Source organism: Octodon degus, unplaced genomic scaffold (assembly GCF_000260255.1).
Source record: "Octodon degus isolate 3935 unplaced genomic scaffold, OctDeg1.0 scaffold00163, whole genome shotgun sequence".
Classification (NCBI taxonomy): Eukaryota; Metazoa; Chordata; class Mammalia; order Rodentia; family Octodontidae; genus Octodon; species Octodon degus.
In genome coordinates, this window is record NW_004524739.1 from 3,272,035 (window position 1) to 3,284,840 (window position 12,806).

The 12,806-nt window shown below is 52.1% G+C and overlaps 1 protein-coding gene across 5 annotated transcripts in view; it reads left to right on the forward strand.

Moving 5' to 3' along the window:
- The window catches only part of Ptpru (protein tyrosine phosphatase, receptor type U), a 74,638-nt gene extending 62,055 nt beyond the window's left edge, over positions 1-12,583 (forward strand). For 4 of the 5 annotated variants that reach the window (XM_004642906.2, XM_004642907.2, XM_004642909.2 and 1 more), the window contains 8 exons: positions 1,433-1,568; positions 1,974-2,123; positions 3,945-4,118; positions 5,977-6,117; positions 9,523-9,648; positions 9,753-9,910; positions 11,056-11,191; positions 11,406-12,583. In XM_004642906.2, the coding sequence (XP_004642963.1) occupies positions 1,433-1,568; positions 1,974-2,123; positions 3,945-4,118; positions 5,977-6,117; positions 9,523-9,648; positions 9,753-9,910; positions 11,056-11,191; positions 11,406-11,468 (1,084 nt within the window). In that variant the 3' untranslated portion in view covers positions 11,469-12,583. The remainder of the gene's footprint in view (positions 1-1,432; positions 1,569-1,973; positions 2,124-3,944; positions 4,119-5,976; positions 6,118-9,522; positions 9,649-9,752; positions 9,911-11,055; positions 11,192-11,405) is intronic. The other variant, XM_023702968.1, reaches the window with a different exon arrangement.
- The last annotated feature ends 223 nt before the right edge of the window (positions 12,584-12,806 follow it).

Here is a 12,806-nt window from a genome sequence, read left to right on the forward strand (position 1 = left end):
CATGTGGTGCTGGGGGATTGAACCGCGGTCCCTGATGCTTTGCCAAGCTTGTTCTAAGTAGGTGCCTTAGACCACTGAGCCATCTCTCCAGCCCCACGATCTTGACTTCTAAACTACAATCTTGCCTTTTTTTTTTTTCTTCTTTTTTTGACAAGGTCTTGTTATGTAGTTTAGGGTGGCTTTGAACTTACTATATAGCCCAGGCTGGCCTCAAACTCTTGGTGATCTTCTGTCTCAGCCTCTTGAGTGCTGGCATTATAGGTGTGTGCCACCACACCCGGCCAGGCTTGCCTGGTTTTGAACTTTGTATAAATGGAATTCAACAGCACGTACTCTTTGCTGCCTAACTTCTTTCTCTCATCCTTATGTTTGTAAGGTTCATCCATATTGTATCCTCTTCCCCTAGGTGAATACACAATAATATGTTTGTCCATTCTGCTGTTGGAAGGCATTTGGGATGTTTCCAGTTTTAAGCTGTTAGAAATAGTGGTGTTAAAATAAAACAGCAGGCCTGGGGAGATAGCTCAGTGGAATAAATGCTTGGCAAGTGCAAGGTCCTGAGTTCGATCCCTGGTACCACCAAAACAAAACAACAACAACAAAAACAAAATAGCTGTGCGTGTCTTTTGATCCCAAAACGCACATGTCCCTGTGGGTCTGTACGTAGGAGTAAAACCGTTGTCTGTGACCATCCAGCCTCAGTAGCTACTGTCAACTTTCCAAAGCCTCCATCAGCGGTGTCTGGGCACATCCCATTGCTGTATTTCCCCACCAGCACTTCAGTGTCACCATTTTTCAAGCCTGGAGTCTTGGAGTCATCTCTGACCACCCCTCCTCCCGCTTCACTCTGTTCAACCTGGTGCTGACGTGTGTGTGTCATGGTGACGGCTCTAGCACAGCCCAGCTCTTGGTGAGCTCTGAGTGGGGTCAGGGTGACAGCCACCTTGACAATGACCACATAGCAGGAAGAATGTTTTAATAAGAGCCTGCCAAGTTGCTGTGGGAACTCAAAAGAATGACACCTTCCTGGAAGCCTTGGAGGCTCCCCTGATCATATACACTGGTGTGAGGGAATTGGGTTGCAAAGGATGTGCAGGAGGAAAGAACATGTGTGATTGCACTCTGAACATCATCCTTGTCTCTGCCCCCCAAACTCAGTTGCTAAATTGGTGCAGCTTTACCCCTGCATTGTCCCTCCCTCTTGCCCTCCTGTCCTTTCTTGGGGGCCCATCTCTAGTTCTGTCCTTTGTCACATTGCACCAGAACTCTCCCGCAGCTCATTTACTGGCTCCTTCCTGCTGGGTCACCTTACTGTGTCTCTGCCCTCTGTGTGGTGTTGATAGGGACAGGTGCTGGTCCCTCTCCTCTCTTCTCCTGGGTACTAGGCTCCCTTCCAAAGGTTCTAATGTGGGCTGGGCCTCTCTGTCCCCAGCGCGGGCACTGGCCGCACAGGCTGCTATATCGTCCTGGATGTGATGCTGGATATGGCGGAGTGTGAGGGCGTTGTGGACATTTACAACTGCGTGAAGACTCTCTGCTCCCGGCGTGTCAACATGATCCAGACTGAGGTGCTGGGATCCTGCCCTGTCCCCCTACTTCCTCTAGGACTCTAGTCTCTTGTGAGGAGCTAAGAGTGGTAGAGTGTGTCTGAAGGGCTTCCTTCCCAGGATCATCTGTGACCTTGGGCTTCAGCCTCCTGGGACCAGCCCAAAGCCAGCCCCATGATGGTGTGCTGGGAGGTCAAAGAGCTGTGGGTTCTGTAGTCAGGACGTGCCTGGGGCCATCCTGTCACCCCGTGAACACCTGGGTGCAGTATGAGATCAGCTAACAGTCTGTGGAGGTTGCTCCCAGGAGGGTCCGACTCTACCCTGAAGCCCTCTGGCACAACCTTGAGCTCAGCCATGTGCCTCTCTCCTATAGATTGCCAGCTCCCAGTCCCTGCCTCCTCCTCATATTCTCTTCTCCTGCTTCAGGAACAGTACATCTTCATCCACGATGCAATCCTGGAGGCCTGTCTATGTGGGGAGACCACCATCCCTGTCAATGAGTTCAAGGCCACCTACAGGGAGATGATCCGCATTGACCCTCAGAGTAATTCTTCCCAGCTGCGGGAAGAGTTCCAGGTGGGAAGGATGAGCCTGTGTGTGTGTGTGTGTGTGTGTGTGTGTGTGCTGGGACTGCTCAGTTTTGTAGCCTCTGGGGGCTAAGCAGGAAGGATCAGAGTGAGACACAGCTGGAGGGATAGAATTTGGACAGTGGAGGAGGTGTTCAGAGTGGTCCAGATCCCAGGCTTTGGAGTCAGATAAACCTGGGTTCAGATTCTGCCTTCTATAGTTAGGAGTTATGAGTAGCCTGAACAAGTCTCTTTATCTCTCTAAGCCTCAGTTGTATTGTCCAGAAAAGGTAGTTAATATCACCCTTGCAGTGTTTGGTTTTACCAGGATGTTTTGGTTACAAGTGATAAAGAGCAAGCTCAACAGCTCCTGAAACTACAGAGTCACAGGGACGACTCAGTTAGTTTAGTTATAGCTGGATCCAGGGCTCAGAGGATGATGTTGCACTTAGTCTCTGTGCACTATTGGTCCTGTTCTTGCCTTTGTTCTCAGACCCATAGTTCCCAGCAATGCCAGGTGCATGTCCTCTCTGTTGTTAGGAAATTCTGGAAAAAAGACTCTAATGGCCCCCAATCAGACCATTCTCTCATGTGTCCATCCCTGGCCCAGTCACTGGGGCTGGAGGATTAGAGCTCAGTGATGGTGTAGGATTTGGTCACTTCCCCGTTTGCAAGGTGAGAGACCCCAGCCATCCTGTCCACTCCAGAGTCCCTTCACGGGGTCAGCAGGTGGCACAAGGCAGGTGCTGGAGCTCAAACTGGTGTTGGATGACCTCATGGGAAACACAGCCAGTGACTGCAGGAGAAGCGTGTCAGGCTTTGGGGACTGTGACAGACTTGAGTTCCCATGAGAGATCCCTCACAATGAGAGAGAGAGAGAGAGAGAGAGAGAGAGAGAGAGAGAGAGAGAGAGGCCCACAAATCTAGATGGATGAGGTCTGATGACAGAGGAGCAAAGAAGATGCCCCGAGCTCTGGCTTGGTTTAGTGCCAGGTGCTCAGGCCCAGATGGGGTCCAAACTGTGGCTGGTTACCCTCTCTGCTGGTACCTGCAATACACTTTATGGCAGAGGTGGGGTTCGGGGATTGTCTCATTGACAGCACTGATGAGGTACTGATGGTCCTTCCTATGCCTCCTACCTTTTAAAAATTATTATTATTATTATTGTTATTATTATTGTATTAGGGATTCAACATGGAGTCTTTGCACTGAGCTATGTCCCAATTCCTTTTATTTATTTTATTTTTTATTTTCTCTATATATCACATATTTATTTACTTTTTCTTTTTTTTCCCATAATTTTATTGAGAGACAAATAGCAATGAGACAGTTTCAAATCAAATTGGTATGACGGTTTCAATAACCAATGCCTTTTAATATCTTTAAGAAAAATTTCTAGATAGGGACTTGGTAAGTTTGAGGCTGCACTTGAACTTGTGATCCTCTGTCTCAGCTAGACAGAATGCTAGGTTTCTAGGTGTGTGGCTCTGTGCTTAAATTATGTGTCTTCTATCTATTAAGCCTTTGTGTGCCAGACTCTGCTCAGTGCCTAGCATTCTCCTGTTTTACCCTCCCACCAGCCCCATAACATAGGCAGATTATCTTCTCATTTTGAAGTTGAGGGAAACTGAGGCTGAGAAGGACAGTAACTTGTGTTAAGGTATCACTAGTGGTAGAGAGGCAGACTGTATCGTCTCCAGAGCCGAGTCCGGGCCCTGCAAGGCCTGAGGACAAGCAGACTGGGCCTGTCTTCTCTCTGGAGTTGGTAACCCAACTGACGAGGCTCAGCAGGCCCTGGACATGCCTCTCTATCCTTTCCCCTCCCCGGCAGACGCTGAACTCTGTCACCCCACCTCTGGACATGGAGGAGTGCAGCATCGCCCTGCTGCCTCGGAACCGCGACAAGAACCGCAGCATGGACGTCCTGCCCCCTGACCGCTGCCTGCCCTTCCTTGTCTCTACTGATGGCGACCCCAACAACTACATCAATGCAGCCCTGACTGACGTGAGAGCTCAGGGGTGCGGTGGGATCTGGAACTCACCCTTCCAGTAGCCTCTGGAAAGGTCAAAGAGTCAAGGGGGCAGAGCTGAGGGCTCTGGGGTGTGTGTGGGGACCAGGCTCATGGAGTGACCCTCCTACTCCAGGTGGTCTTCTAGTCAGGCTGTTATTCAAGCCAGTGCTCTCCTTGAGTACTCTCAGTCTGAGTGGGAACCTGGCTGTGGAGCTCTGGCAGGGCTGTTTCCAGGACTGTTGGCTGAGTAGAATGGGTGATACCTGATGCTTGAGGTTTGAGTTGGGACTTGAGACCTGATGTTGGAGCCAGGGGAGCTTCTCCTAGGGAGCTCGAGCGCAGCCTGCTGAAAGACCTGGCCAAGAAGCATGACCCCTGGCCCTACCTGGCTGTGTTCTGAAGGCGCGGGAGCCATTCAGAAGTTACTTTCCGTGTCCTAGCCCAAGGGGCTCAGCCTCCTTATTGTATATTGCTAGCAGAGCAGGAGATGGGTGGTAGCATTTGGGAGGCCTGAGTTGCTGCTGTCTGAGGGAGCATCCGGAAGATGACCCTAGAGAATGTGGCTTTGGGTATGTGGCCAAGTGGGCTGGCTATGGCTGTGCCACTCAAGCCAGCTTGTTCTCCTGCATGCAGCTGAAATCTGTGGGTCACCCCTTGCCTTAGGAACAGGCTGCCAATGTGGCAGGGGTGAGGTACTGAGAGGAAGGGACAAATCCCCAGGAGACTGGTAAACAAGGTTCTCAGGGCCATGTGCAGCTCTGTATGTCCCCTGCCATGGAGGTGACTGGTGGGAGCTCAGGGTCCAACTCAGGATAAAATCCAGGGGGAACTAGATAAGGGCCATGTTCCTTGGAGCCTGCACCAGCATTTAGGGCTGGGCTGTGGCCAGGGAATGGGGTTGTAGGAGAGGAGCTCAGGCGAGGGAGGGGGACATGGCAGGACTGGAACAAGGCAGGACATCAGGGAAAATTTGGGGCTGGAGCTCTGGTGGGGAGAAGGCTGGGTACCAGCTTACCCGGCAGGAGGAGGTGAACAGAGTTAAGGCCTGTCACCACCTGTGGAGTGAGGGGTGGGGTCCCAGACCCTTCCTCATTTGGAGTTGGAAATGGCGTAGAGATTTATTTATTTTTGGTACCCGAATTGAACGTGGGGACCTTGTACTTGCCAGGCAGGTGCTGTACCACTGAGCTATACCCCCCAGCCCAACAAGAGATTTATTTCTTCAAAAATATTTATTGAACCTCCACTGTGTGCCAGGCAGACATCATATCCTGAAATCTCTGCTCTCCTGAGCCTTAAATCTGGGGGTTCTGAGCCTCGTCTTTAGGAGGTAGGATGAGGCAGTTAGTAAATAAACAAACAATGGACTGTCATGTCTGAAAGTGTCTACAGAAACAGCCAGGCAGAAGGTTTGTTAGTACCTGGTTGCTTTTGATGAGGTGGTAAGGGATGGCCTCTTTGAGAGGGAGACAGACATTTAAGGAAAGACCAGAAGGAAGCAAAGGAGTAAGTATGCTGACATTTAGAAAATTGGGTTTAGGTAGTAGAGATAGCAGATGCCAAGGCACAAGGACAGGAAGCGAGTCTGACTCCACATTTGAGGATCTTTTGCTGTTTCTTTTGTTGGGAGCTCTGCCCCCAGAGCTCGGGCATACTAGGCTGGCAGCCCACCCCCTCAGTGCTCAATGTGCTGACTGGCCTGTGAAATGGGCCTGCGGGCTGCCTGGTCCTGCCTGGTTCTGCAGGCCCAGCTTTGTAGCCAGGCGCTGCTGAGAGGGGGGACAGCCTGCGGGGGACATCAGCCCACACTGGGGCTGCCCACCGGCTCTGCTGAGCGCTGTTTCCCTGCAGAGCTACACACGGAGTGCGGCCTTCATCGTGACCCTGCACCCGCTGCAGAGCACCACGCCTGACTTCTGGCGGCTGGTCTACGACTACGGGTGTACCTCCATCGTCATGCTCAACCAGCTGAACCAGTCCAACTCCGCCTGGGTGAGGGCCCCGTGGGCCAGCGCCTCCCTGTCTGCAAGGGCACAGTTTCCAAAGTCAAAAGTTGGGGCTCAGCTCTGCCATCTGTTCATTGTATGAATGACTGCAGACCAGTCACGCTCCCTCCCAGGGCCCAGATTTCCTCATCTATAAAACAGGAGTGTGAGACAGGAACCAATCAGCTGCAGTAAGCCAAGGACTCGGCTTTGCACTTACAGTCTTATTTACAGTCTACATCCAGTGACCTTGAGGTGGAGGCTTCAGATAGGAAAGTTGAGAACTTTAGGACCCAAGCGGTGAAGTATTTCTCCAAAGTCCTGTAGCTCATCCATCCTGGGGGGTCTTTTTTTTTTATATATAATTTTATTGATGAACAAATTAGCAATGAGACAGTTTCAAATCAAATTGGTAGGACAGTTTCAATAATTAACACATTGCATATATTCTTCCTAGTGGTTAATTGCTGTACAAGATGCGGACATGATATCCTATTTACAAACACCATTAGAACAAATCACTCTATTCATTAAGAGAATGTAACAATATATCCTAACCGCTTTGAATACACAGATACAAAATGGACATTCATCTCTATCCCCTTTTTTTGTTAAGTTCTGTTATTTGAATATTATAGGTGTGTAAACTCAGCAAAATATTCTAAAAGACTCCAGTAGTCCATAATAGTATTTGGTCTTCCGCTTCACTGGCAACGTCAGAAATTGTTGACCTGAGTCCCCTACAGCTCAACATAACAGCATGGCTTTACTTCTTATATTTCGTTTTTATACTTTTTTGCCGGATGGTTAAGACCAAGGTAAAGCAGGACCTATGCAACAGGAGTTGTAGCTTTTGGGTCTGATAAGGTCAGTGAAATCCCCTCAGGATTTATCCTGAGATTCTGTACCTCAGATTGTAGAACCTTTGTCAGTGTCAGCCATGTGGATGAGTCATGGCCATTGCTTGGCCAATGTGCTCTCTGTGAAAGCCTGAGAGAATGTTTTTTCTCCATGTGACTCTCCTTAGGCACACTCTACATCATCGATCACTTTCCTCTTTGGCCCCATAATCTCCTTGATCAGAAAATTTGGGACACTACCGAGTTACATGACGTTACAGTATAAGTTCTCCTATGTATTGAGTCTTAATTGACCTTGGAAGGCTAGGGCCAAAATGTTGGCTTTCCTTGCGGCCCTCCTTTTTCTCTAATTTTGGTCTGCAAACTTAGGTTGTTAACCATCCAGAAGACAAGCTTATTGTTATTACCATGCAACTTAGGCTGTGAAGCTTAACCTCACTGTCCTGAGGGCCTTTGAAGTAGAGTAAATTCAAACCTGTGTTCCAGCTGTTGGACCCAGGGGAAGTTCACCAAGCACTTTGAGCCTCAGTTCCCTTCTCTGTAGACTGGGAGCTATCACAGGACCTGTTCTTATGGGGCACTATCCTGTTTCTGGCACATAGTAGGCACTCAGCATCTGTCAGTTCTGTTGCTTAGCTTTCCAGTGGCTGGCGCAATACCTGCTACCTATAACTGAAGGGAGGAGAGGTTTATTTTGGCAGCATTTTCAGAGGATTCAGTCTGTGGTTAGTTGGGTCCTAAGCAGAGAAATAACACGGCAGAAGGACATGGTGTAGGGTAGCTGCTCAACCATGGCAACCAGGAAGCAGAGAGGAGGAGGAGCTGAGAACCAGAGTGTAACCTTCTGGATCACTATCCCGACTCTTCCAATCAGGTTGTTCTGCCCGGGAGCACATTACCAAGGGGTGGCCCCTTTGACTCTCTTGTCCCAGCTGGGGCTCCTGGGAAGACAGATGCCCAGCCTGCCTAGTCACATGCTCTAGATCTTGGGACCCCTTGCAGCCCTGCTGCCTGCTCCAGGGATCAGGAGGATGATCTGTAAGACAAGGGCAATAGCTTCTTACTGGCTGTGTGGAGGAGACCTTAAAGGCTAGGTTCTTTATGAGTCTGGCCATGGTGACATGATCCAGGACTGCAGAGGATGGGCTCCAGGCTCTCTGTGGGGATCTGCAAGGAGTCCTAGCTGGGGCAGAAGCCAGCCTTGCTGAGGTGGGAGCAGGGACCCTGAGGAGAGCACACATGTACCACTCATTGCTCATCAAATTGTTCATGCAGTCAGCCAGCTTCTCCCAAGAACTGCTCCCTGCTGGGCCCTGCTGTGGAGAATGGGGACAGAGAGAAGATCCAGCCCCTCCTAGATCTCATGGTCCAGGAGGAAGCAGATACAGACCAATAGTCTTAGTGCAGAGGGAAAGCCACAGAGCTGACACAGAGACATAGAAACCTGGGGGGACAATGGATCTAGGAGGGCTTCCTGGAGGAGGCAGTGTCTGAGCTGAGATGTAGGGAAAGGCCAGTGTTGAGTAGGTGTAGAGATGGGGAAAGAGTGCCTGATGGGTGATGGGATACAGGTACAAAGGAATTTCCTAGGACCCTAGGAAAAAAGGGAAATGGTGTTTTTTCTTCATGGGACCATGGTCTAAGAGAGAAGCGGATGGAGCATGGTGCTGTTTGGGTTGAGTTTGGGGCCATCTTCAGAAGTGACTGCCACACTTATCATCTTCATCCCTGCCATGTACTGAGAACCTGCTGTGGCTGGATAGCATGGGGCCAATCAGCCTTATGCAATACAATAGCCCCTTTATGATAGTCCTGTGACAGTCTGCAGGGAGCAAACTGAGACTCAAGGAGATGAGACAGCTTACCTTAACTTTACAAATGGGGAGAAACTTGGCTCTGAGAGAGGAGCATGGCCATGACGCCAGAAAGAGGACCCCAGAAGTGGGGGTGTGGGTGGCGAGCCTGTAGGACCTGAGTATAGTGTGTGCTGGCGGGTGGGGGGCTACACCTCTTCTGCCCCTCTGTCTCCAGTCTGTGGTCTAGCAGGGGCAGGTATGCAGTTCTCCAACTCTATGGAGAGTCCTGGACAGCAGTGGGGTTCTGAGCTGTGCTGTGACTTAGGGTACCCCAGTTTTGTGAGTGGTGCAAAAGGTGGAGGCAGTAAGCAGGAGGCCAAGGAGCTGGTTCTGGGATGGGTGTGGCTTAGGCCTGTCCCTCGGAGAAGGCAGTGTGTGTGTGTGTGTGTGTGTGTGTGTGTGTGTGTATGCACGTGTGAGCAAGAGCATGCTAAGGTATAGGTTCCTAGCAGCATAAAAATGGCTCAAGGCACTGAGTGTGTCAGTGCAGAATGTACCAGGGCAGGTGTGCCCAGCAGTCTGGTGGTGAGTGGTGAGTGGTGGGGCTGCTATAGTGAGGACGACTTTTGCAGGGGAGGCTGGAGTGAGTGGGGGCCTGAGTATGGCAGCTACAGGGTATGTGTGGAGTCCTGGTGCTGGGAAATGAGGGAGCCCAGCCTAGCTCTACCCGGCCACCTCTCTCTGCCCATGCCCTAGCCCTGCCTGCAGTACTGGCCAGAGCCAGGCCGGCAGCAGTATGGCCTCATGGAGGTGGAGTTTGTGTCCGGTACAGCGGATGAAGACTTGGTGGCCCGAGTGTTCCGGGTGCAGAACATCTCTCGGGTGAGTGGGCTGAGGAATCTGAGGGGGAGAACCCTGGTGGCGATGGGAGCACAGTGCTGTCCCCTGGTACTCATGCCCTGCTGGCTGGCTGCTTATGTCCCCAGATGCAGGAGGGCCACCTGCTGGTGCGGCACTTCCAGTTCCTGCGCTGGTCTGCCTATCGGGACACGCCTGACTCCAAGAAGGCCTTCCTGCACCTGCTGGCTGAGGTGGACAAGTGGCAGGCGGAGAGCGGGGATGGGCGCACGGTTGTACACTGCCTGTGAGTGCTTGTCAGGTTTGGGGTGGGTGGGGGTGTTAGGAGCCAGGACAGAAGTCCAACTGAGAGGGCCTCCAAACTCTGGAGTTCCCAGGCAGTGATGGCCTAGCCCCTCTCCAACCAGCCCAAACCTTTCAGCTTCCGGGATATAAAATCAACCCTGGACAACTGCCCAGTCTCCTCTGTGTGATGTTTGACTTCACCAGTTTAATTAAAGAGAGTCTTTTGTCAGAGGTTTTCAGCCGCTGAGATTGTAGCACTTTTTATGCCAGTGGAATTCTGATCTTTGTTTACGCATACATGCACTGTTTTAATTGAGTAATATCCAGGCTCCATTCAGAAGCCCTGTGTCTGGGCGTAGTCACTCCCTTGCTCTGCAGTACCAGGCTGGTCCCCCATGGATCAGAGTGCCAGTTGGGGCTGACTCTCAGGGCATTCAGTTCTAGAAGGAGGGACCGCTGGAGGAGGCTCGAGGGCCTGTGTGGTCCCCATCCCCCACGGGGAGGCCCCGCTGGTATAGTCACAGGAGCAGAGGGTGATGCAGGGAGGGGCAGCAAGGAGCTCTAGTGGGAGGCTGCTGTTTGCCCAGTGTGTGTTTGCTCCCCTGTGTGTGGGCGTTGCGCCCAGTGGCGGTGATTGGTCTTGCCAGGATTCATTTTTGGTCTGGTCTCCTTCCCGGGTGTTTGCCCGCTGCTTTGCTGCCCTTTTCTGTCACCGCCCCTGTGTGCTTCTCTTGGAGTGTCTGGCTGCTAGGCTCACAGAATCCACAGTACCTTTCTCCTTGAGGACGAATCTTTTGCCATGGCATAAGGCTTTGGATGCCAGCCTGTCACTGCGCTTCCTCTAACCTGGTCCAGTGGAGACAGTTCTTTGGGCCTTCCCTCTCCCTTCTTTGTTCCCTGACCCCACCCCTGAGACTGGGTCTGGTTTCCCCTTCTCCAGCCTTGTCCCTTACCCCTAAACTTTTGGCTCTTTGGTTCCCTAGCCCCCCTCCTTACCCTTGGCCCCTCCCCTTTCAGTCCCTTAATCCTACCCTTCAGCCCCAGCTCTCTGACTCCCCCCCTTGGTTGCCTGGCCATGCCTTTCTTCACTTTAGCCTTTCCCAGCCCCACCTCCAATCTTCTTATCAAACCCCTTTTGTCCTTTAGAAATGGGGGTGGCCGAAGCGGCACCTTTTGCGCCTGCGCCACGGTCCTGGAGATGATCCGCTGCCACAGCCTGGTGGATGTTTTCTTTGCTGCCAAAACCCTTCGGAACTACAAGCCCAATATGGTGGAGACCATGGTGAGGTCCTTCCTGGTCCATGCCAGGCCAGGCTTCTTTCTTAGCCCCCACTTTCCTTATTTGGCCTCCCCTTATGGGCCTTGGTTCTAGTCCCATGGAGTCAGAACATTGCTCCCATTTCCCCTTGGCTCCAGAGCAGGCCAGGGTGCATACTTGCCCTCTGCCCAGTGCAAGATCCAATTGAACTCACGAATCCTTCTCTCCCTTTCCCCAGGATCAGTACCACTTTTGCTACGATGTGGCCCTGGAGTACCTGGAAGGGTTGGAGTCAAGATAGCGGGGCCCCTGGCCTGGGCCACCCACTGTTCACTCAGGGCCAGGCCCACCACACCCAGCGGAGAGGACCTGTGCCCCCACCCCCACCTCTGTTCAGCCATAGCCTCATGGGGAAAGCTCTAGAGTGGATGCCGGGCCTTCTTCATGGCCTCTTCCACTGTGGGCAGCGCCTTTCAGTACTTCCATGGGTAGGCTGTGGGCCAAGGAGGAGTGAGACTGTAGCCCAGCACCACCTCCAGCAGGTCCTGCAGACACAGTGACAGCGGCGCAGACCAGCTCTAGGGGACTCAGGCCAAGCCCCTGCCTCTGTCCCAGCCATTGACAGAGACGAGTGAGGCCCTGAAGAGGAGTGTCCCAGGCCAAGGTTTCTGCCCAGCAGAGCCCCTTCTGCACCTGAGTGGAGGGTGCACTGAGGCTTGGCATGAGGCCCCCGAGGTTCTGGGCAGGCTGGGCAGTGCCCTGATTTAGTAGTGGGACACACTGGTCATTGTTCCTTCAAGGGCGCTGCAGCGCCCGCCTCCACCCCACTGCCTCTTGCAGTCCTGGGAGTTTTGCTCACCATCCCTCCCCACTTCTGCTTCTCTGCTATGTGCTCTGAGCTTCCTGGAACCAGGATCTGCCCATGCCTACCGTGCCCATGTGGGGCTCCTCCCCTGCCTGACCCAGTGTCCGTAGAATGAAGTCACCTCAGTCCTCCCTTCCCGCGGCCTTCAGGTCTCTGTGGCTTGGGTCTGCTCAGCTCGGGCCAGTGACAATCTGAGAGGCTGAACCGGAATCCTTGGGGTTGGGGTCCCTGTGGCTGTGGGTCAGGCTGCCCATTGGGGAGGGGGCAGTGCTAGAGCAGAGCCAGCCCCAGTCTCTAGAGTTCAACTGGGATGGAGGATCAGTGCTTTTTTTTTTTTTTTTTTTTTTTTTTCAGTTTGTTTATTTTGCTATTTTGATGGGTGGGTGGGAAGGTCTCTTTAAAGTGGGGCAGGCCACACCCCCATTTCGTGCCTCAATTTCCCCATCTGTAAACTGTAGATATGACTACTGACCTACCTCACAGGGGGCTGTGGGGAGGCAAAAATAATGTTTGTAAAGCGCTTTGTAAATAAATGTGCTCTCTGAATGCCATCAAGCGACCCTGTGTGTGCCTGATCAGCCTCCCAGTGCAGTGTGTGGGGGTGTCTGGCCTTGGTTTTTCTATCTGTAAAGTGGCACAGACATGAACCAGAGCATCACTCACCTACTCTCAGAGGTGACTTTAAGGTATCTTGGCCCTTGCTGTCTCTGCCTAGGCTTCTGTAGGACTTTCTGAATCAGTGGGTTTCGTCTAGAGACCCCTGAGGCCATACTG